The sequence below is a fragment of the Panthera onca genome, chromosome A2 (assembly GCF_046562875.1).
Source record: "Panthera onca isolate mPanOnc1 chromosome A2, mPanOnc1 haplotype 2, whole genome shotgun sequence".
NCBI lineage: Eukaryota > Metazoa > Chordata > Mammalia > Carnivora > Felidae > Panthera > Panthera onca.
The window spans coordinates 31,961,825-31,985,433 of NC_138340.1; the positions used below are offsets into that span (position 1 = coordinate 31,961,825).

The following is a 23,609-nucleotide window of genomic DNA, read 5'->3' on the forward strand; positions in this document are numbered from 1 at the left end:
TACTATATAACTGAGGATACAGTATATGTCATAGAGTATATAAGTTATCTATGCTATGTAAGTTTGGTAAAAATGGTGATAATATACTTATTAACATATAATACGTGAAAATCTAACAGCAAGTCTGATAACTACCATAATTTCTCAGCAGCCTAATTTCTAAGTCAATGATATTTCAAGATGACTTCCACGATTACCATGTGACATGAAGACATCTGGAATTTGTATTGGGGCCAGAGTCACAGGTATTGCAATTACAGGGGTTTGTTATCTTCATAATTGAGGGAAATGCTGACGTTCAACTAAGGGTTACTAGAAAAAAAAAAGATGCAAAATTATCTCTACCCAAGTTCAGAGGCACTCTGAATTTTATCCAGGGGTGGCCAGGTTAAGAAACGCTGTTCTAGAAGGATGTCAGCCACAGGCCAGGGCTGAAGCAGGGGGATCCAAGAGCTGATGGGAAGTAAGCAGCTTTAGAGGAAGATTTTTCTACCTCACTGGGTCACTGATTATCACAAGTCAGCCTGCCTGTCCTTTTCACACTGAGCTGACTTTTCCCAAAAAAAGGCACATCCTCTTGGCCACAGAGGTAGAGAGGGCCTCCAAGGTCAGCAAACAAGCCAGGGCCACAGAGAAGCCCTCAAAGCCTCCTTCCCCGACAAGAAGGTGGTCTGGCGGCCGATGCTGACAGTTCTCCTTAGCCTCTCTTTTCTTCTTACTCCATTTTTAACAAATCTTCAAAGTCATTTGTACCTGTAGCCTACTGCCAATTCCTTAGTTTTAATCCTCACGGTTTAAGTCGTAACTGATTAAGAAATATATTGAAGCAAAAAAAAAAAAATGTATTAAAGCAAAAAAGGACTTGCAAAATCTTCTTAAAAAGAAGAGTAGTCCCTTCCCACCAACAGTTTAATTAAGAAAGGCTTAAGGTATCTTAGCTAATCTCAAGAGTAGAGAGTAGGGAGTCCAGAGAACAGTGGTCAACACTCCCAGATCTGGGTTCTGAGCCCCTTCCAAATACATACTCCAGTAAGTCAACCTCTCTTATACAGCCCCTGCCCGCTTATGTATAAAAGAAAGATAATTCTTTAAAAAAAAAAAAAATCAAAAACTTCCTATGTGTTAGTCACTAAGCCAAATGGCTTACCTTCCTTATATCACTTATTCTGCACTGGAAGGAAACCTGTTATGAGACAGAGTATTGTTATTCCCATGTTACAGATGAGAAAACTGAGGCATAGAGAAGCTAGGTCACATGCCCAAGTTTACAGAGCCGGTCAAAGAGCCAAGTGAGATTCCCGCTGGAGCCTATTACCAACACCCCTGTGCAGCATCCCCGTTGCTGGGATTTCTCAGGAATGCTGGGCACATGTTTCCTTCCTCCCATTTCAACTTGATAAGACTCTGTGTGACAAAGGGCTTTGCCAGCCGAGTGACTCCGTGTCATGGATTTCATTCTTTATGGTCATCACTCTGGGCACTTCCTTACTTTAATTTTCAACAATGGCAGGCCGCCACCCCCTCCGCAGCGTGCCTAGGACTGCAGCTACACCGCCCAGCTCCCAACACGCTCATTTCAGAGGGCTTGTGCTACTATGAAGAACTGAAAGAATCCAGTTCCATGAGTGCAGGCAGAAAAGCAAATGCCGGGTCGCCTGGGTGGCTCGGTCAGTTAAGCGTCCAACTTCGGCTCAGGTCATGATGCCACGGCTCACGGGTACGAGCCCTGTGTCGGGCTCTGTGCTGATCGCTCAGAGCCTGGAGCCTGCTTCGGATTCTGTGTCTCCCTCTCTCTCTGCCCCTTCCCTGCTCTCATTCTGTCTCTGTCTCTCTCTCTCTCTCTCAAAAATAAGTAAATGTTAACAAGAAAACAATTTAAAGATAAAGAAAGAAAATAAACGCCCACCAGTACATTTTGATGTCCACAATGGGAATCTGGGCGCTTGAGTAAAACATGCCCAGGCCTGTCATCTGGGATCACTTACTCTTTTTCGGGTGCACATAACGCTAGCTGCAATATAGGTTAATTCTGCACACCAAGAGCACCTCCACTCACCTTTCTTCCTTTGAAGGCAAGCATAAAACTCCCACTTACTTATGCTCTGTGTATCCAATTATTTCAAACAGACATCATTTTCGGTAGCCGGTGTTAGAAATGTTCTGCTCTCCCAGAGTCACATACCATCTACACGCCTGCCAAGAAGGTCTTCAGATATCATCTCCATCACAAAACTGCCTTAAAGCAGACGCAAACATAAAGTAGGTTCCCTTTAACTTTCTCGTATCCTTATTTCCTGTCACTGGACCAAGGGGCCGGGAAAGGAAGGACCTGACTCACTCAGCCACTTATTCATCATACCGACTATGTACTGAGCACCTACGATGTGCCCGGCACTGTGCTGGGCCCTGGGAGAACGCAGTGACAAACCGGCCAATGTGGGTCCCACCCTCCTAGAGCTTACAGACTTGGGACAAAGGGGCGTGTGGTGGGAGAAGTGATTGGAAAAGGTGACATTTAAACTGAGAGCTAGAGTCGAGAGGAGGGGCACCCAGTGCCAGGAGAGACGAGAAGGAACATTCCAGGCAGAGCAAACAAGGACTAAGGAGAGACTGGACAAAGTCAAGTGTGGGCGAGGAGGAAAACGAGCGCCTTACCCACTGATGGGAGCGTCAACTGAAAGAAACATCTTCAGGAAAACAACATCGTCCTTATCTACCAAAGTCCCCCGGGGAGCACACCCGTGACCCGGCAAGGCCACTCCTGGGTACCTGCTTCAGGGAAGCTCTTGCACATTTATCCCAAAGAACAACTGCAGAAGCAAGCAAAATACTATCAGGGAGACAGACGTGGGGCAAAACTCCTAAGCAAAGCAAAGAGATGATAAACTCCTAATTCAGGAGAACGGTTGCCTCTCGGTGGAAGGGGTGAGGGGAGAGGATGGAATCAGAAAAGGTAGTGACAAGGTTCTTTTTCCTAAAGCCAGGTGGTACATTCACAGGCACCCACTGGGCTGCTGTTGTTTAAGCCTTATACATATTTTATCAGTATGTTTGTATCTGCTCAATATTTCATAAGAACTACTGCTTCGTATCTGAGTGCTGTGTGGAAAATCGATTAGTGGGGTGAAAAGGTGGATGTGGGGGAGAGCTGCTGGGGGCAAGGGCAGCCGCTGAAACAAGAACAGTGGTCGGGAGGGGAGTGGGGATACGGCGGAGACAGAAGACAAGGCTTCCAGGTACATTTAACCTGCGATTTTCAAACTGGGTTCAAGGTTGAATTTATAAAACATTTCTGGAGGGTGTGATGGGGAACAGGAGCCAAAGGGGCTTCCTTCGCTTATTTGCTCATTCCCTTGATGTTTACAAATGTGTCAACCGAGACCCAGAGATGAGATGAAGTAAAATTAGAGGCAGAACAGAGAAGCTCCAAAATCATGATTTCCCAGCCCACTGCCTCCTCCCACCTAACCTTGGGGCAGAATGTGAACTTCCATTACGATGAACCGAACATTCAGTACTGTCCGGTGGGCATGATCAGTGGCTGACTGCTGGCAGTGTGTCCGCCCTTGTCTTACTGCAGAAACTCTAAGAGGAGGAAAATACTCAGTAGCTCCTATCTCAGTCCAGTGACGTTAAATCCCGTGTAGTGGTTTTGCAAAACCCTGAGGTTGGCAAATCAAAGTAATGAATACAAATGACATTCCAGTTGAGTATGCTTTAGCGCCATAAAAAAGAAGTTTTTAATTGGCATTCCGAAAAGTTTGTTGAACTTAAATGCTTAGCCATTGGAAATCAGTCTTCTACCCTCATACACACAGATAGACACATCTTCAAAAGCCAACTTTTTCCCCTTCTGGCAATATGTATCTAAATGAAATGTGTATACCCTTTGATTCAGTGATTCCACTTCTATAAATGTATCCAATAGGTATTTTCATGTATAAAGGCAACGATGATCCACAGATAAGAATGTCTGCTAAAGGAACGTTCACAATAACCAGACATTTTTAAACACCCTTAATGATCATCAGTGGAGAACTGATAAAAATAAATCATGGTACATCTATACAACGGGGCTTTTTAAGTCTTTTTTTCTTTTTAAACATTATTTATGTATACTGATACTAAAAGCTCTCCAAGATCTATTGTTGAATGACACAGAGGAAGTAGTTATGGTATGCCACCATCTGTGTTAAAAAGCAAAAGTTATGTACACATACACACATGTATATTCATAAGGACATATCCATAAAATATACGCATACCTACATATATATATACATATATATATGCATCAAGGAAGGACATCCAACTAATTCAAAATATATAATTTTGATACAATTATTACTATATTTCATGGCATGTGAGGCCACAGTAAGTACATAATAAATTCTTTTTTTTTAAGTTATTTTGAGAGAGAGAGAGAGAAGAGCATACATGTGCACATAAGCAGGGGAAGGGCAGAGAGAGAGGGAGAGAGAGAATTCCACATAAGGTTCCACACTGTCAACGCGGAGTCCAACATGGGGCTCAGTCCCATGAACCGCAAGATCATGACCTGAGCCTAAATCAAAAGTCCGAAGCTTAACCAACTGAGCCACCCAGGCACCCAAACCAATTTTCTAGAGTGAATAAATTCCCTGTATGCTTTTACTTCCCAATGTGTTTTATAAATCAAACTTGACCCCAAAATGTCATCCCATTTTTTCTCATGTTTTTATTACCAATTTAACACTCTTCCCAGATAATTTGGAGAAGCTGGTCAGGAACGTCCATCAAAAAGGCAATTCCAGCTTAAAGCCTTTCACACGAAACGATCCTGCAATATAGGCAACAAGGCAGACTTTCCAGCAAGCAAAGTTTTTGAATGGTGATTATTGAATTAAGAGGTTAAAAAGGCACATGCCGTTTTCTGTTCACACAGAGGCGGTAAGGTTTCACAGTAGCACTGTGGCATACTTCTCCACGTATGTAATGTGAACCCAGGCTCTCTGCCTAGTCTGCTGGTAAAATGATAGGGGCTATCAAAGGGATTAATCGTATCCCTTCATTCTATACCCTTTAATCCTAAAATAAGCAGTTCTAAATGCATACCAAAATGGAATATGCACTTTTTCAGAGGGTGAAATCAGTGCTATATGAGGACATTCCTGAAATGTTCCAGGTTATTCCTCGATAGATAATGGCGCAGATTCACAGAGAAGTTGAACTATAGGGGAAGGAAATACTCTCGCTTTAATACTTATTATAACCATGTGTAATTGAATTTACTCTAGTAACTGATGAAACCTGAAGGTTTCAGATGAAGTCATCTCTACCTCAGAACAATGTATTCTGGAATAGCACACCTGCCCTTAGCAAGCACTCCCAAAATTAAAACCACGATTTTGGATCCTCCATCATTGAGAACACAGTACATATCCTATTGCTAGAAATGACAGCTCTAAATCCTTCAAAAGTAGTCTAAACTAATTTTTGACCCTTGGGCAGTAGCTAAGATATTAGAACCTTTTATCCAACATGACCAACATCTGTAGTCCAACCAGGTGGCATGAATTTAGGCTGTGGTTGACTGAAATCGACAACAGTAATGGCCTAAACAAGATAAAAACTAATTTCTCTGGCACGTAAATACAGCATGGAGTTATGTGATACAAGGCTACGATGGTGCCTCTATGGGCACCAGGAACCCAGGTAATGCCTGTCTTGTTCTGTTTCCCTCAACACGGGCTTCCACATCATGGTCCAATTTAACTGCTTGGGCTCTAACGGTCACATCCACATTCCAGCGGGCAGGAAGCAGGGATACATGCCTTCCCTTGAAAGGTATACCTCCCACAAGTTGCACTTACTATTTTAACTTCTAAGCCTTTGAGTAGAACTTAGTCAAATGGCAACCCCTAGGAGGGAGGAGGGCTGGGAAATACTGTCTTAACACTCAGGCTCTATGTCAGACAATATCTTAAAGGTTTCATCTCCAGGGTCACCTGAGTGGCTCAGTCGATTAAGCATCTGACTTCAGCTTGGGTCATGATCTCACGGTTCATGAGTTCAAGCCCCCCATTGGGCTCTGTGCTGACAGAGCTTAGAGCCTGGAGCCTGCTTTGGATCGTGTATCTCCCTCTCTCTCCGCCCCTCCCCTGCTCACACACTCTTTCTCAAAAATAAACACACATAAAGAAAAATTTTTTAAAAGTTTATATCTCTAAGGAAGAAGGTGATGGATGTAGGGACAACCAGCAGCATCCATCACATTGAGAAATCGCAAAATAATGATATATACATATCTTAATTTTTTTTCTTGAAATACATAGCCATACATTCAATTTATAGGGAGAAAGGAGATTTTGAATATGGGTTTACCAGAGTTACATATCAAACAAACCTATAATGCATCTTCTTCAAATTCCCGTTTGGTTATTTTTAGAGCCATGTCACAACTTAAAGATGTCCAAAAAAAAATCCATGTCCTTTTACCATTTCTGCCTCATTCCGTCTTTCAGAATCATTTTTCCCAAAACTTAATTCAACTGGGTTGTTTTTAGTATTCATCATTGGGTCATTTCCAAGCATTCAGCTTCATTTTCATAGAAATAACAACACATTTCTGTTTACATCCATATTTCATAGACTTATGAAGTTAGCATATGTATCTACAGTCCCAAGTGTAACACGCATGAATAGATTTAAGAACAAACACATTCACTCCTGGTAATATACAACTCTACACCATATCTACAGGGATCAGAGTTTGGTTTGGTTTATCCAGCAAGGGGACTGAGTGAAGAACTCCTCTTCAATGTCTTCTTGCCAAAATCTCCTCAGTTGGCGATTTCGGCAGGAAAGCCTAGTAACGCTGTCACCGTGGGTTAATGGTGACGGGGCCCTTCCTGATTCTATCATCTATGTGCCTCAATCTCAACGTGAGAGAAACTGAGATCCAGAGAATGTCAGCGAGTTTCCAAGTATCAGAGGTATACGCGGCACTTCCCAAAGGCATCTGCTGCTTGCAACACTTTGCATTACTTCTCACTGGGTGAGAATGCCACTGGCTTTGGGGCAGGGAGACCCTCACTGCGATGGCCCAGTCTCTCAGGCTGCACAATGTTGAACATCCCCAGGTCCAAACCACTAAGTGCCAGTGGCAGCCCTTCCGAGGTACTGCAACAAGAAAACAGAAAGGCAGCCCTGAGTGGCCAGATGTCCACATTTCCTAGACATAGATGTGAATTTTTGCTGTAGTTATATAGTCATTGTTTTCCTGGCATCTCTTGGATCCCACGATCACAGCTACGGATCTTGCTTACACCCATGGACAATGCCAAATCCTAAGGAATCTTAAGAGGTCTTTTTATCTTCTCGACAGACGTGAATAAAGCTTAGTTCGAAACACAGGCGTATGCATACTATTTTAATAATTCCTAGGAAAACAGATGCTGTAGTTCATGGAACACAAACTTCGCCATTCTACACAAATCTATTTTCTAACACCTATTTATACTGGACTCACAAATAAACAGAGACATGAGAAATGCTAACGTCATTAAGAAACAAAATACTTTCTCACACGTCTGCCTAATGACATCCTCTGTCCAACTTTCTATGGAGTCATGTCATGTTTTTCTACTTAGAGTGGTTTTGTATTTTGAAAAGTTAGATCTCTGTATATCACGCACTACAAATAATTTTCTCAATTCGTCTTTTGACGATTTTTAAGTTATTCATGTGAAAGTCATCTTCCTTTATGACCTCTGGGTTCCCTGTCACCCATTCATTTAGTCAATAAATTCTAACGGGATTTTTGCCACACATAACCAGGTATTCTTCTGGGTGCTGGGGAATGGAAAGACATGGAAAAAAAGATCCTTATGGCGTTGAAATCTTGTGTAGACTATAATAATTAATTCTAGAGCAGATCAAGATCCAGACAATCCAATGAAAACGTAACACAATGGCAGGTAGTGGCAAGTGCTCTGTGAAAACCTAAGAGCAGCCTGGAAAAGGGAAGGGATGACACAATATTCGGGATGGCCAGGGAACGCTGCTCCAAGGAAATGCTGGAAGAGTGGCCCAGAGGGAAGCCAAGAAACAAATCGTGTGGACATCTGGGGGAGGTCCCAGCATGGGCAAACGTCTTGGGGTGTTCGGGGACCAGAAAGGTGGCCAGTGTGGCGACAGGGTATGGAGTGGGGGACAGAAAAAGAGAAATTATTTGAATTCAGGTATGCCTTTTACTTTCCAAATCTGTAAAAGCTTTCATCCACAAGAAAATTCAATTTTGTTTTCAATTTAAGTTTTGGATCTCTTTTAATTCTAGATGGAAAGCTGCCTGTCCTAGCACAGTTTATTAAATCTTTCCCCCACTACTTTTACAGGTCACCTCTATTGCACACCACGGTGCACAAAGGCTCGGGTCTGGTTTTGGAGGTGTCCTGGCTGGCCTCAAGGACCCATTCCTATTCCAGCAACACACTATTTCATTTCTGTAGCCTTACAATCTATTTCACCACCTCACAGGGCTAGAACCTCATTCATCTTTAGTCATCTTCACAGACACAGACCTTGGCCGGTTCTACTTTCCAGCTGATGAAAGAGCTTGAAAAGTACTTTATTACATTCCATGGCCTCTACGTGACAGGGAGGAGGAGGAGGAGGCCAAGAATATATTATCGCTTAAGTGGGGGGTAGGGACTCTTTTTCCAATCTAAACTCCTGACCCTCAACATCAACACCAATCACTTAGCAGTAATCTAAACTACTTCGCGTGAAGAAAGCTCAGAGACTGCTAATGTGGACAAGTTATTTAAATTATGTTTACCTGTTCTTCCCTAATGCGATAGTAAGTCCTGGAGGGCTGGGCTGTAGTGGTTCGCCAACTATGTTCTCTGGACCAGCAGCAGCAGTAAGTAGCACCTAATTTACTAGATGTAAGTTCTAAGCACCAAAGGAGAGCTAATCAATGGGAAACTCTGGGCGGGAAGGGGACACCCCCACCACTGCTCAGAATCTCTAAGATCACTCTGGAGCCAGGCAAAGAATATGGTGCTCAAAGCCCATTCCACAGTCAGGGTCATAAGATCTAACCTTGGTTTCAATACTAACTAGCTGTGGGACCTCGGGGAAGTAACTTCAACACGCAGCACCCCGGTCTTCTCACGAAACTACTGTGGATCACGGTGTCTATCTCATAAAGGGTTTAAAGAATTATATGTAAGGATATAAGACATGTGCTTAGAACAGGATATCCATCGCACTGTGTAAATGGTCAATTGACAGCTCATGTGATAATGCTAATTGGAAAAATCAGAATTTGCTTTCATTTTATTTCAGCTCATTTATTCTGAAAAGCCTAGATCCATTCACGCCGAATTTAACAGAACAGAAATAAGGGAGTGGGGACATGCAATTAATGTTCTACTTTTTCTGGTTGTGTTTACAGAGGAGTGGGAGGAGCTGGGGAGTGGAGTAACTTACTCCTGGCAGGACTTTGTGGAGATGGGATCTATTTCCGGGATTATAAAGATTTTTCTTTGCTAAGGGAGCCCATCATTTCCCCCTTTGAAAGAGAATCAGTTAAATAACCTAGACATTAATTGAAAGCCCCGGGGCCAAGAGTTCTTCCCACAAATAACCCATCCACACACTATCAGTTCATTTCTTGTACATCTCCCTGGCAAAGCCCAACAAAAGCTACAACAAGATGGATGAACTTCATAGGGTGACCTGGGGGTCAACTGATTCAGACTGCTGAATTAATCAATATGGGCAGCAAATTCCATTCACTGATAGCTGTTTGTACAATCCCTGCCTGTTGCAAGCATTTAACCGCGCCTAGAAAAGACAAAAGGGGTACTCAAAAGGGGTATTCCCTACAAAGGTGCCCCAAAATCAACACCCAGCCCTCCAGCACTACTGTACTTTTCCAGATTAACACATTTAGAAAGCCCTAGACGGGTGCACTGCTGAAGAATACAAAATAGTATCTGCTTTACTACCATGATTATTATTATTATAATGGGTTGAACAGTGGTTCCCCAATAGATACATCTCTAAATTTGATTTTATTTTGGAAAGGGGTTTTTGCTGATGTAACTTAACATCTCTAAATTTGATTTTATTTTGGAAAGGGGTCTTTGCAGATGTAACTATGTTAAGGACCCTGAGATGCGATCATCCGGGATGAGGGTGGTCCCAAATCCAATGACAAGGCCTTATAAGAAGGGAAAGGGACACAGACATAAAAGGAAACGCCATCTGATGACAGAAGCAGACATGGCAGGGACATCTCTAAGCCAAAAATGCCACGGACTGCCAAGAGCCACAGGAAGCTAAGACAGATGCATGGAGTGGATTTTCCCTCAGAGCCTTCAGAGAGAAGCAACAGTCCTGACACCTTGTTCTTGAACTTCTAGCCTTCATAACTGTAAAAGAATATGTTCTGTTCCTTGAAGCCACCTAGTTTGTATTAATTTGTTTTGGCAGCTGGAGCAAACTAATACCATTATGTAAAGCTCTACATAAAAAACCCACTACAAGGAAATCACACCCTAATGCTACACGTATCATCCAACAGTTTGATCGGAATTACTTGAAAAATAAGAAATAAAACTGCCTTAAAATGCTGATGTCACCAGGATTTTAAAAGTTAAAGAACAAAATTTTCCAAAATCCCTCTCAGGTGGATACATCTAGTAAGCTGTCCCACCTCCCAGAACGCAGGGAAACCCATTTACGTGTCCTTCCCTTTGAATTCAGATAATCCCAGACCCAAGAGGACGGAGACATTCCTGTCCTCTATTGCCTCCAAATCTGGGGCTTCACAAAGATGAAAGGAAACTGCCACTGTAACTTGCAAACAACTCAGTAAGTCACTGGAGAAGCTCTGAAGGCCAAGTTATCGAGGATGCAAATGACAGGAGTGTGCTCCTGGGTGCCTGACTGTGGAAGAAAAGACTTTGAGAAATTATATTATGAGAGTAATTTCATAGTGTCGTTGAAGAAAGAAAGCACCTGCATTCTTATAATAAGCCCCCGGGAGGCCTAATTCCTCAGCACTCAACTTGGAGGACCCGGTCTGGATGTTACCCGTATTCATAATGAGCCAGTTTTTAAGAATTGTGAAAGCAATTTCTGCATCCCCAAGTAATTTACCAAACATAAAATCAAATAAGGCTCTCATTAAATGCCTTCCAGCCGTCAAATGTGCTTGCATCTGTTTTGTATCGTGGTGTCATGATCTGTACAACGCTGGGGACCGTAAGCTCCAAAGCACAGGTCCAAACTCTGGAGATGGTGTTTATTTTTAGCTTGTGGGCTTCAAGCTAGCTGCAGAGGGGATGCTCTGTAATCTCTCTCTCGACCTCTCCTGTGGAGGTCTCCTCTGGGAAACATGCAAATGGCATTCTGCAGACCCCTGCCTTTCACAAGCGCCCCAGACCGCCCAACTGAACACCAAAGCTGCCAATAAGCTGAGTGGAGCCCCCTTCAGTGTATGCAGATCTGATGGGGAAACTGCAAGAAGCCAATCTCTCATCCTTCAGACACCCTAGTAAGTTCAAGAGCACACGCCTTGATTTTATAAGAGTTTCACCTTTAAGACTGGATCCACAAATAAACCAACGAGCCCAGCGCTCTTCAGACATTTTGTTCAGGGTAGACAACAGTCTGACCTCCTCCCCAGACCACTGAGAATAGGAGTGCTTTCCCCAAGGTATAGTTTGCTATTTAGACAAGAGTCAAAATGCCAGAGCTGAACACCCTCTCTCAGTTGTAGACCTTGTGATCTTGACCCCACTACTTACTGCCCAGGTGGCCTAGGGCATGTTACCTAACCTCCTTCGGTCTCACCTATTTACCAAGTGGCAGATAAAATACGTGCCTCAGAAAATTGTTCTAAGGGGGCCATGGGCCACTGCACGAAAGAAGCCAAGCACAGAGCAGACCCTCAACAGTGTGGGCTCCTTCCAAAGAGCATCTCCCAGACAGAGGAAATTTCGCTACTTAGGCAACCTGCTCAGCGCATTTACCCCTGCCAAGGTGCGACTTTATTCCATTCTGCCATTCTTACCAGCCTTCCAGTCATGCATAATGGCCCACTTGCTTCTCCAAATTAGTAGCACAAAATGAGAGATCTATAGCAACCAGCCAACGATGTCAATGAGTGAGGCAGGCCAGGTGTAACACAAGAGAGACTGGTGGGGACTGCAGAAAAGTGAAACACATGTGTTCCCACCAGAAAGGAAGGGAGGAATATGAACCCAGAATTGTCAGAAATTCTCACTGTTCCAGAGAAAAACCCAAATCTGATTTCTTCACAAAATGTCAAAAGTTGGCAACTCCCAAAAATTTTAAAGCTGGTACCATGTCAACAAAATACAGGTACAGGCCAGATCGTATCTCGGGAGTTTCCAGGGTAGGATCTTGGGTTCAAACATTGTATAAATATCCTTGTTTCTCATGCCTTACAAAAGGGAGCTCCTGCATAATGGTCATATAGGTCAAAGTGTCTGCTATGGCACACCAGAAGCCACAAAAACTGACACTTCTTAAGCAGGCTTGAGTTACAAGGATTAAGCATTTCCTTGACAATGAATGGTTTTCATCTTGGACATGAATTTTCATGGTGCAGTTGGTGGGCGTGAGGCACAAAAAAGGCCCCTGTCTACATACTGACCCCGGGAGCAAAATTTAAATGTTACCTTAGTGTGACGGTTTGCAAGTTGTTTTAACAAACATCCTATGAACACCTCATTTAAGCAAATAGATGGTGAGGGTATAGGACCCCATTTTACTCAACTCCATTTCATCTGAAGTGTGTATGTCTCCAGCTAAGTGTGCGATGAGCAATGTGAATCTGCTATTCCTTCCGGAATTCTCATTCCTTTTGAACCTGAACTCCCACGTGGTCGGTGGCGGTGGGGTGCGTGTGTCTGTGTGTGTGAAGGGGACTCCACCTCTTGTGACAGAAGTTCTTAAAACGGGAATCATCACGCGTGATATTTAATGATCACGCGTCACATTTAACAAACGAAGCACACGGTTCATGGTGGGGGAAGTGACTTATTCTTGGTCACTGAATCTCCAATTTCCAGGGCCATGAACCCACACCTTCTTGCTCCTTATCCAATCCTGTTTCTGCTCCTCTTTCTTTCAACCACAAACATGTGGAGCCCATGTTAAATACCACACACAATGAGGCATGTTACATGCCTTTACCCCATGCAATCCTCATGACAATTTCATTAAGACAACCTTGTAAGAGTACGTGATATTATCCCATTTTTCAGATGAGAAAACCAAGAAAGGCTCCAGAAAGGTTAAGTCACATTTTCAAGGATTCTTAGCTAGTAAAAGGCGGAACCAAGATTATAATTCCAGCCAAATGTCATCAAAGCCTATCCCTTTAAACACTCAGCTGTAGTGCTCCCAAAGAAGCCCTCATAAGCTTCACAGAAGTTTTTATGACACTATCTCGAAGTACACATTTCTCCCCAGAGATCACCCCCTACGGCCCTCCCATACACAAGGCAGGTAGAATCCCTTTGATCTTAAAATGCTCAATGATGTGGGACTCACTCCCTTGAGGGAATGCTCTCTCTGTCCATAGGGAACTCCCTCTGGGGTAGTCATTAATGGCAGAGATAAAGGATAACCTTCCAGTTTTTTGAACTGACAGACCACAATATAACACATATATTAGGTCCCCACCTCCCTCCCCTTCATCCCACTGACCTTAACCAACACAAGCTTCAGGATGAATGACAACCTTTCAACAGAACGTGAGTACCACCTTCAGGATTAAAGACAAATAAGATTTATTTTGAAAAACCAGGGGCGCCTGGGTGGCGCAGTCGGTTAAGCGTCCGACTTCAGCCAGGTCACGATCTCGCGGTCCGTGAGTTCGAGCCCCGCGTCAGGCTCTGGGCTGATGGCTCGGAGCCTGGAGCCTGTTTCCGATTCTGTGTCTCCCTCTCTCTCTGCCCCTCCCCCGTTCATGCTCTGTCTCTCTCTGTCCCAAAAATAAATAAAAAACGTTGGAAAAACCAAATGACTGACACCAACGCTCTGTGTTTCCTCACTATCCATCGGGTACAAATTGTCACTCAGGGTGATTAAACAAGGATTAATTACAAGGTTGCTGTGCAAGCTGAGATGTTTCAAAGTTTCAGCCCAAAGAACACATAAATATACACAAATTTTTTCAACGGCAGGGGTGGAACTTGGCACCAGCCATTTGGAGGACAGTTTGATAAGAGCTCCACATAACTATGTTGAAGCAGAAGAAAAGCTATTATCATATAGTATATAATCAGGAACGATGGAAAAACAACCAAAGCAGCCTTGAACAGAAAAGTTTTAATTCAGCAATAACCCATACCCTGGATTCTAAGAGCTAAGAAATGTATTAGATCTTTGCGCTCTTTATATAATGACATGCAAAGATGTCCCCAAAAATATTTATTATGAACAAAAGGTATGCTATAAAAGACCATAGAGAATGTATATTCTCTGTAAAATCTTATTAACACATAATAATTTGAACGAATCTGAGAAAATAAAAAGCAAGCCATAAGCAATAGATCTCTAGCTGTGGGGTCAGCAAACTTTCTGAACAGGGCCAGGTAGTAAACACTTTCGGTTTCCTGGACCACGAGGACCATCTCAACTACTCAATTCTGCTATTGCAAAGGCCACCAGAGAGGATACTAAACGAATGGGCATGGCTGTGCTCCACTGAAACTCTATTTATGGACTTAAAATTGTAATTTCATATAATTTGTATGTGCCACAAAATGTTATTCTTTTTTTCCCCAACCACTTGAAACTATGAAAACTATTCTTAGAGAGCAGACTATACAAAAAACAGGCAGCAGCCTGATTTTGTCCCACTGGCTGTAGTTCGCTGACCCCTGATCTCAAAAGTCAATTAAAGGTCTTCTTCTCTGTGCTATATAAGTTTTATATGTGTACACGTGTGCGAGCGTGTGATTTAAAAAAAAATACTTTATAACAACCATGCCTTATTTTGAAATGAGAGACAATAATAATATCTTGGGATAAACTAATAGGTTTCCTCAAGAGAAAAATCCTACTACGGTGTTTTAGTTTCCAACAAGCATGTCATCAAATGCCAATAACATAAGGTGAGCCAAACAGCAAGGTTCTGGGCTAAGTATCCTTCCCTGCTTTGAAGATTCCAGGCAAAAGTCTTGGGTGCAAACACACATACAAACACACACACGATCGCCTTTTTTCCCCCTTTTCTTGGCACATCAACTGACCGAGACAGCGTATTTTTCCTCCCCAAGCAAAATAATCAGTGGGAACCCATTTCTTAGCCAAATTACGATCCACTAAAGGAAACCAGGCCGGCGTCTCCCCAGATCACCACCCTAATCATCAATCAACACAATTGCCAGGGTAACTAAGATGCTTTTCAAGGCAGTCTTGGCTGACCCAGTGAGCACTGCCTCTGGGGTGGCTGCATGGGCCAAAGTATCCTGCCTGGAGAGGCCGCCGGTTGTCCAGAGACAAACCGCTCTGCATAATTAAAACCACCTCACAACGCTACCAAGGCTCTGGGCTTTCCACATCAGCTGCTCATGAAAGTGCAGCTCCAGGAGGCTTGTTCTGAAAGCCCGCCTTTTAATGCTCAGGTCGAATCTACATTTATCAGCAAAGCTGAAACGTTAAAGGGATTACAAGGAGCTTAGAATCCACTGGCGGTTCATTGATCTGGTCTTGCAAGCCTCATCTCCACGTGCCCTTTAGAAATGGCTTTGGTCTATTCCCTGGTTCTTTGGTTGTCTTTGATTTCTGCACCAATCTCATCCAGGGTGGAGGGGAAGTTTCCTCTAGCCCTGATTCGGAAAGGTTCTCAGATGCCTTTCTTCTAAAACCCAGAGAAGCTACTTGCATATTCCCCTAGACAGGGGTAGAGGCCAGTGATTGGCAAACATTTTCCATCAAGGGCCAGACAGTTAATGCTTTTTGGCTTTGAAGGCCATACGATCTGTTACAAATATTGAACTCTACCACTGTATCAAGAAAACAGCCATAGACAGTCCGTGAACAGATAGATGTGTGTAAGTTTGTTCAGAGAGCTCTTTATTTATGGGCACTCAAGTCTGACTTGCGTATCATTTTTCCTATGTCATGAAATAGCCTTCATTTTTTTTCCAACCATTAAAAAATGTTAAAACCACGTATGTCTTACGAGCCATACAAAACAGGTGAAGGGTCAGATCGGCCAGCAGGACTTACTTTCCAACCCCTGGTCCAGACCACTGCTCTTCAAAATGTGGTCCTTGGACCAACAGTGTCAGCATCACCTGGGAGCTTGTGAGAAATGCAGAACCTTAGGCCCGGGCCTCCAGCCTGTTCAATCAGAATCTGCATTTGAATAAGATGCCTTGGGAATTCACATGCAAGCCAAGTCTGAAAAGTCCTGGTCCAGACACTGAATTCTGCAGTCAAACAAGGTTGGAATACCATCGACTTGCTGGCTGTAGGACCTCGGGCAAATTGTTTAACCCTGAAACTCAAGTTTCCTTATCTATTAAAACAGGTATAAATATTTGCACCGTCTCCTAGGATTGCTATAAGTCCAAGACAAGAAGGATGTAAAAACACTAGCCTGGCACTGTCCACACTTTTAAAACCGTAGCTACTGGTTTTTTTAAATCACTTTTTTTGTTTTGACAGATGAGAATGCTCACTCAGGATTTACAAACTCCAATCACTTCCAGTACCTGACAGGTCACCTAAATACTTGAAGAGATCCTTGACGGCAACAAGAATGTCAGAGATCACGGCAAGCCAAGGTCACGTCCATCTAAAGAGAGAGCACTCATATGCTACCAGGGAGCAAAGTAGGCTCCTTGCTATCACATCTTTGCATTTTCAAAGAGAAGCTGGAAACCTGGATTTTAACGTTATAAAAAGGCCTCTTAACACACTGTGCAAACCAAAGAAAATCCACCTGCAGGCTGGATGTGACCGGAGAGCCCTCTGCCTTTCAAAAGAGAGGTGACAAGAGGCGGCGAGTCACAAGAAAATGAATCTGGATTTTAAAGCTAAATCCCAACTCATTCTCCATAGCCAGGAGACCTGGGACAGATTATGTAACAACTCTGAGCCTCAGTTTCTCAATCTACCTCACAGGGTCTGGTGAGGACGAACCAGAAATGGATGTATTACGTGGAGGTCTGGACATCCTTGTTACTGCTGACGGCTCTGGCTTTATCATTACTATTTTTATTCAGCAGTGCTTAGGTATTCACAGGGCAAATCTTCACTGTAAAAACGGCTATTTTTCTCTCCCTGCTCAAAGTGGTTGCAAACAAGCAAGCCCAATTAACCCCCACTGAGAACGCTGTCTCATAGTGTACGAAGAGCTTAGTTATTAATGATTTTGTTCTGCTCACAGTCCATGAAGATGCCTTAATCTTCCTCTTAATGAAAATTTCCTCTGAGCCCCAGCCGCCGTGGGGCTTGACCTCGGCTGCCTTGACATGCTGCTTCTTTGTGGCAAGGTCACCTGCAGGGAAGGGTGCCTACCTCTCCCCACCTGCCCCAGATCAGGTGGAGGACAGCACTCTGTTCGCCAATTGTGAGCCCTCTGTTCCCCAAGACACAAAAATCCATTTAGGGTTTTCTTCTTGAGAAATTCTACAAATCCCCACAGTCGCCCCCTGCAGGTATGGGTGATGATACAAATGGGGAGAGAGTATAGTAACTCAGGAAAATCTCCATGAACTAGAAGAGACTTCCAGAGGACCTTAGGCATCTTTATTCACACAGAGAGAGCCCTGAAGTACAGAGATGTGGCATACACAGCACTAAGTGGGTGTTTTTTTATAATTTATTTTATTCTTTTTTTTAATGTTTATTTTTGAGAGAGAGACAGACAGAGCACGAGTGGGGAAGGGGCAGAAAGAGAGAGACACAAAATCCAAAACAGGCTCCAGGCTGTCAGCACAGAGCCCCACCCGGGATTCGAACTCACAAACTGAAAGATCATAACCTGGGGCTAGGTGGGACACTTAACCAACTGAGCCACCCAAGCACTCCTCCAGGGCTAAGGGTTTTAACTCAGCATTTCTCTATCCTTAACCTGCACATGAATCAGCTGGGGATCCTACTGAAGTTCCCACTGAGATTCGCTAAGTCTAGGACAGGGCCTGGGATTTTGCATTTCTAACAAGCTCCCAGGAAATGGTGATACAGCTGGCTCCAGCCCCAGGTCTGAATCAACAGGGTCATCGTCGTCCTCCTCCTCCTCCTTCCCTTGTTTCATTTAGGTCTCTGCTCAAATGTCACCTCACAAAGTGCCTTCCCGACCACCTTCTCTAAAATGTAATTATTTGTTGAATGAGGGTAGGAATCTAGTCTGCTGTGTTCTCTGCTGTATCCCCAGCACGACCAGAGTGTGGGACACAAAGCAGGAACTCAAATATTTGCTCAGCAGAGAGAGCCCATGTTGACAGTGGACGGAAATGAAACTCAGGGAGCCTAAGTCATTTGCCCAAGGTCACACAGCTGGTCCGAGCCAGAGCAGGACGGCAGGCCAGCTCCGTCTGGACTTCAAAGCCTTAGCGCCCTCCACTACACCAGAGGAGGAAGCAAACCTTGTTGACAACAGGCTTCCTCCCTAGAACGTTCGTGCCTTTGTGCTGGATGCAGCAACGCGATTCTGTTCCACTTCTGGGGGAATGCCTGCTGGGGGACAGTGGATTGGAGGGGACCTGTGTAGAAGCAGAGATGCCAGCAGAGAGGCCGAGTGGTAATACTTAGGGTGCCTTGGTCCTCTGGGGTAAAGGAAATCCTCTCTCCTGGGGTTAGACCACAGGGAGCCTTTCGGCCTCTGTCAGGCCAGCCTTTGGCTCCTTCCCAGGCACAACTCTCTCTCCCAGCGCCTCACAGCCTCCCCCTGTCAGAAGAGCAGAAAGCGAGCATGCTGTGGGTTCCCAACTGCCAAAAAAGAACACTGCGCTGTAACCCAGAAATGGCTGTCCCTCTTCTCCAAAAGGTCACCCGAAAGTATGCCCATGGGGGAAAAGGAGGGGGCGAAAGCAAGGAGCTGCTTCCTTTCCAGCAATGGTTGGAAATACCATAAAAAACCCCATTCATGGAGCCAAAGTGAAGCCTTTCTGCTGCCGAGGGGGGCGGGGAACGACTTCTTCGCGAAAATCCATCTCAGCCTAATGAAAGGGTCTCTTTCCAAAAGAAAGGCTCCACAATGGGCTGAAAATACAACACTTGTTCCCCCGTCACAAAATCAGCTGGATTCAAAGGGCTGAAGGTTCTCCAAGAAGCTGTGGTCGTCAGAGTCTAAAGTGACCCGGACACCCAGCAGACTCAAATGGGCAAGCTACGCTTCCTTCCCTGAGGAAGTTCAAAATAATTAACAAACATAGTTAACAGTTACTGTGTGCCTGATACCGGGCAATGTATTTTCAGTATCTCACTTCATCCCTACAAAAACGCCGTGAGTTAAGTACATTGATTCCCAGCTGATGGTTAGGGAAACCGAGACCTAAGGAGGGTGAGAGGCTTACTGGAGGTCAGAGGTCATAAAGAAAGGAGGCACGCTAGGCCACACCCCCACACTGACCTACTACCCAACAGGCCTCTGGTCAGGTGACCCAAAGGCTCCAGAGTAGGGGAGGAGCTGGGAAGCACTCTCCTGTTCATCACTCTGCCTCGCCCCCCACCCACCACCAGTTAGAGCACAAGATAGATCAGACAGGAAGAGGCCCTTACTCCTGCCATAATGGATTTGGTTTACCAAAGAAGGTTCCTATACCTATTCCACATATCACCCATGTTCACATTTGGGACACACAAGGGGCCAACTATTTGGGCCACAGCACTGGCACCGATGGATGCCTAGGGCTGCCCATTACATATTTATAAGGTCGCCTAGCCGTGCCTCTGACACAGAAGTTATTAAATGCTTGGGAGCCATAAGGGCTGCGCTCAGTGCCCTGAAACAAAGGCAAAGAGGCTGCCAGACCCCATCTGAGGCAGGAACAAAAGCATTTAATTTCTGAAGGAGCCGGCTGGGAGTTTCCTCCTAACTGGGTGCCCAGCACGCGTTACCGTTTGGGAGACAGTAGAGAAGCCTGCACAGAGGGGTAACGTAAAATCAAAGCAGACCTTTCCTCCCCTGTGTCCAGAGACGGCCTTCATCAAAGGGCCCTATGAGTGGTGGAGAAAGGGGAAAGATGTACTCATCAAAGGGAGAACGTGTGAGGATGTCAGAGAATAGTCTCCTGTCACGTGTTTTCCTTTCTCATGAAGTTGCCAAGAAGTATCCACCTCTTCTCTTGACATCATCAAACTGGGAGCCTGCAAGCCTGCACCCCAACTTTTCCCAACCAGAGCCCGAGCAGCCAGATGCACTGGGAGGGCACCCAGATCCCGCATCTCCCAAACATAATCATTCCAATCCAGGCTGGGGCTGCCTGGAAGTCAACATTCACGGTACATTAATAAGAAACATCTGGCCACCGAAGAGGGTTGACACAGCGCAGGCGGGCAGTAGTGGATTTGTGGGTGGGACCCAGAGTTACAGGGGCTGAATTAAAAACACAACTGGCAAACACCAGCTGTCCTCGACACGATGCACTGTGGCCCTTGGAGACATTGCCAAGTTGCACTGTTTGGGGCTCAGCAACTTAGATACACAGAGTATGGGTAGGAGGGACAGAAAACTCTCCCATCAGGGAAATGCAGCCTGAGCCCAGCTCTCCCGCATCCCCCAGTGTCTGGCCACCACTTCCACCTTGGATATTTGGAGCAGATGTAGCCCCACTCTTAAAGGAACAGGCTTTGCATTCTTTCCATGTGACTTACAAGTGAGATTTACAAAAGGAGATAAATATATGTATGTATGTACACACGCATATATGCATGTTTCCTCCCCGGAAGTGTTAAGTCTTTAGGAATCGGATAAAAGGCATCCTACCTCCATTTATGCAAGGCGAACCCGGGGCACTGGTCACCACAGGCGTTACATGGCTGGCCTCTCTCTATCCGCCCCAGTCCAGTCAACTTCAAAACAAAAAGACAACACAACCATATTTCCACCACGGGGGCTCTCTCCAAAGCCCCACTGGCACACCAGGCAGAATGACCTGCCCCTCCCACCCCACCTTATCAGATTTGACTCCAAAGTCCTTCTCCGTTGTGGGGGACTTGGGGCGGGGCGCTGCTGGTGCCCCAAGGGTGGTCTCTCGTGTGGGGAAGGGTGTGAGGACCCAGGCGGGCTACCTCTTGCGTGGCCACCAAGCCACTGAGAAATGGCCATGGCTGGAGCTTTGTCTCCCCCAGACACCATGGTCATGGGTTTCTAAGAAACAAAAGCAAGACCTTTCTGTTCCCCAGAGTCCCGGAGAAGCTACCATCGCGCTTTCGCCTAGGGCGAGGCTGCTGGTCCTGGGAAGGGGGCAGCAGAGGACACCCCAAAAGACAGCCCAAAGTCAAGTCCGCGGCTAGAGCTCCAAGAGGCTAGACGGTGGAGCTCTGCAACTGGGATTCCGATCTGCCTTAAGAGGCGAGGGAGGGGGCTTTCCGGGGCACCCCTACACTGTGACACACAGGGCCACGGCTCCCGGTCTCGCGCTCGCCCAGACTGGGGGTCCGGGCTTAACCCTTTCCGCGCCTTCGAGCGCTCCCGCGCGCCCCGGACGCGCCCCCGCGCTTGGGGCCGGCTTACCTGGGGCCACAGGTGCGCGGCCGCCGGGCGGAGGGAGGCTGGGCAGGGGCGCTGGCGGAGGCCCGGGGGGACCCGGAGATCGGCCCCGCTCAGGTGGGGGACACTCACCGAGCGGCTGGAGAGTCTTTTCCGGGAGCTCCGGCTGAACATGGCCGGGCGCCTCCTGCACGCAGCGCCGTCCGTCGGTCCGTCCGCACCGCGGCCGGGAGGGCGGGTCGCCTGGGCGGGCACGCTCCGCGGCCCGTGGCCTGGCTGTCTCCGCCTCGCAGCCCCCGGCTCGCTCCGGAGCGCACGCCTCCCCCTCCTCCCTCGCCTGTGCCTCTCGCGCACCCGCCCGCAGGTCCCTCCCTCTCTCCCGGCATCCCCCCGCCTCCCCGGGTTCGCCCCGCGGTCCACGGGCTCTTCCCATCCCTCCCCCGCACCGGCTGCGCCTACTTTCTCCCTTCCCCTGCTTCCCCGCCGGCCCGCTGTGGCTAACTCTGGTCCCGCACCTGGGCCCGCCCACAAAAGCTCTTCCGTCGCCCAAGCCTTAGTTAGGGCAGGGACCACCTGAAGCCCCCCCCCCCCCCCCCCGCCCCTGTTGCTTTGGCTGGGGATAGCGGGTGGAGGTGGGGGGGGGGGGGGTAGGTTTTTTAAATGAAGGTGTAATTCGCCCTTTTCAGTATTGACAAATCCACACGGACCTGTAACGGCCAGCACAATCGAGTCATAGAGCAGTCCCATCATCCTCGCAAATGGACTATTTTAAAAGTTTGTGACATGCATGGAATCTAGACGCTAAGTGCTGGGTAGATGGAGGAGGAGGGGGAGGAGGACATATGCCCCTAACTAATTGCACAGCGCCTGGAGTATACCAGATGCTTATTAAGTAACTGTTGAATCATGGCAGGCGAGGTTTGACGCTCCCCCTCCCCCCACCACGTGCCCATTCTTTTCCCACCAACTTAGCTGGTGATCTTCCCAAATTGACTGGGATTCTGTCTCCTTATCAATAAAAAGAAAAAAATAGATGTACCAGGAGTCCTAGTCTCACGGTGTTGTTGAGGGAGATGAGGGGCGGGGGCAGATGCCCGTTGTTACATACATTATAACAGCACAAACTATGGGCTCATTAAAGATTAGCTGTCAAAAAAAAAAAAAAAAGGTTGCAAGTCTGAGAGGTACAGGCCATGGTGTCCACTTACCACTGATGTTTCAGCATAAATACGGCCTCCCCTGAGGGAACTTCCGCCACCCCTATTGTAAGCTCTCCCACGCACTCCCTCATACCACGCGTAGCAGACGCCGAAAGGGTCTTGTTTATTTATTTGCTGGGACCCACACTTGTCCACCTCAGTACTCATCCCCCAAACTCAAAAGAATAGGGTGACCCAGCTTGGATACTCGCTGTGCATCAGTGTTGGCTAATGATCCTCAAAGCCCAGAGAGTAAGGCTTGAGTTAAATTCCAGGCAAGAACAAGGGTGAGGTGAGGGCAATGAGGTCCGAAATTCACAGGGGGTGGGGGTGGGGTAACAAACTCAGCAATGGAGATGGACAATATTTTTAGGCAATATTTTACTTCTTAATTTTCGTTTTAATGTTTATTTTTGAGGGAGAGACCGAGTGCGAGCCAGGGAGGGGCAGAGAGGGAGACAAAATCCAAAGCTTGCTCCAGGCTCTGAGCTGTCAGCACAGAGCCCGATGCGGGGCTTGAACCCACGAACCATGAGATCGTGACCTGAGCTGAAGTCGGACACTGAACCCACTGAGCCACCCAGGCGCCTCTAGGCAATATTTTAAAGAATCCGAATTGATGCAAAAAAAAAAAAAAAAAAAAAAAAAAAAAAGTCCATGATGAACAGAACATCAACATTATAAATAAAGACCAGATCCTACCCCACACTCAT

The 23,609-nt window shown here is 45.9% G+C and overlaps 1 protein-coding gene across 2 annotated transcripts in view; it reads right to left on the minus strand.

Moving 5' to 3' along the window:
• PRICKLE2 (prickle planar cell polarity protein 2) overlaps window positions 1-22,073 on the minus strand; it is a 322,190-nt gene extending 300,117 nt beyond the window's left edge. The window contains exons 1-2 of one of the 2 annotated variants that reach the window (XM_060631513.3): window positions 21,830-22,073; window positions 20,972-21,057 (exon numbers count right to left, since the gene is read on the minus strand). In XM_060631513.3, coding sequence (XP_060487496.3) covers window positions 20,972-21,057; window positions 21,830-21,871 — 128 coding nt within the window. In that variant the 5' untranslated portion in view covers window positions 21,872-22,073. Of the gene's footprint in view, window positions 1-20,971; window positions 21,058-21,721 lie in introns of both variants that reach the window. The other variant, XM_060631512.3, reaches the window with a different exon arrangement.
• Window positions 22,074-23,609: the final 1,536 nt, after the last annotated feature.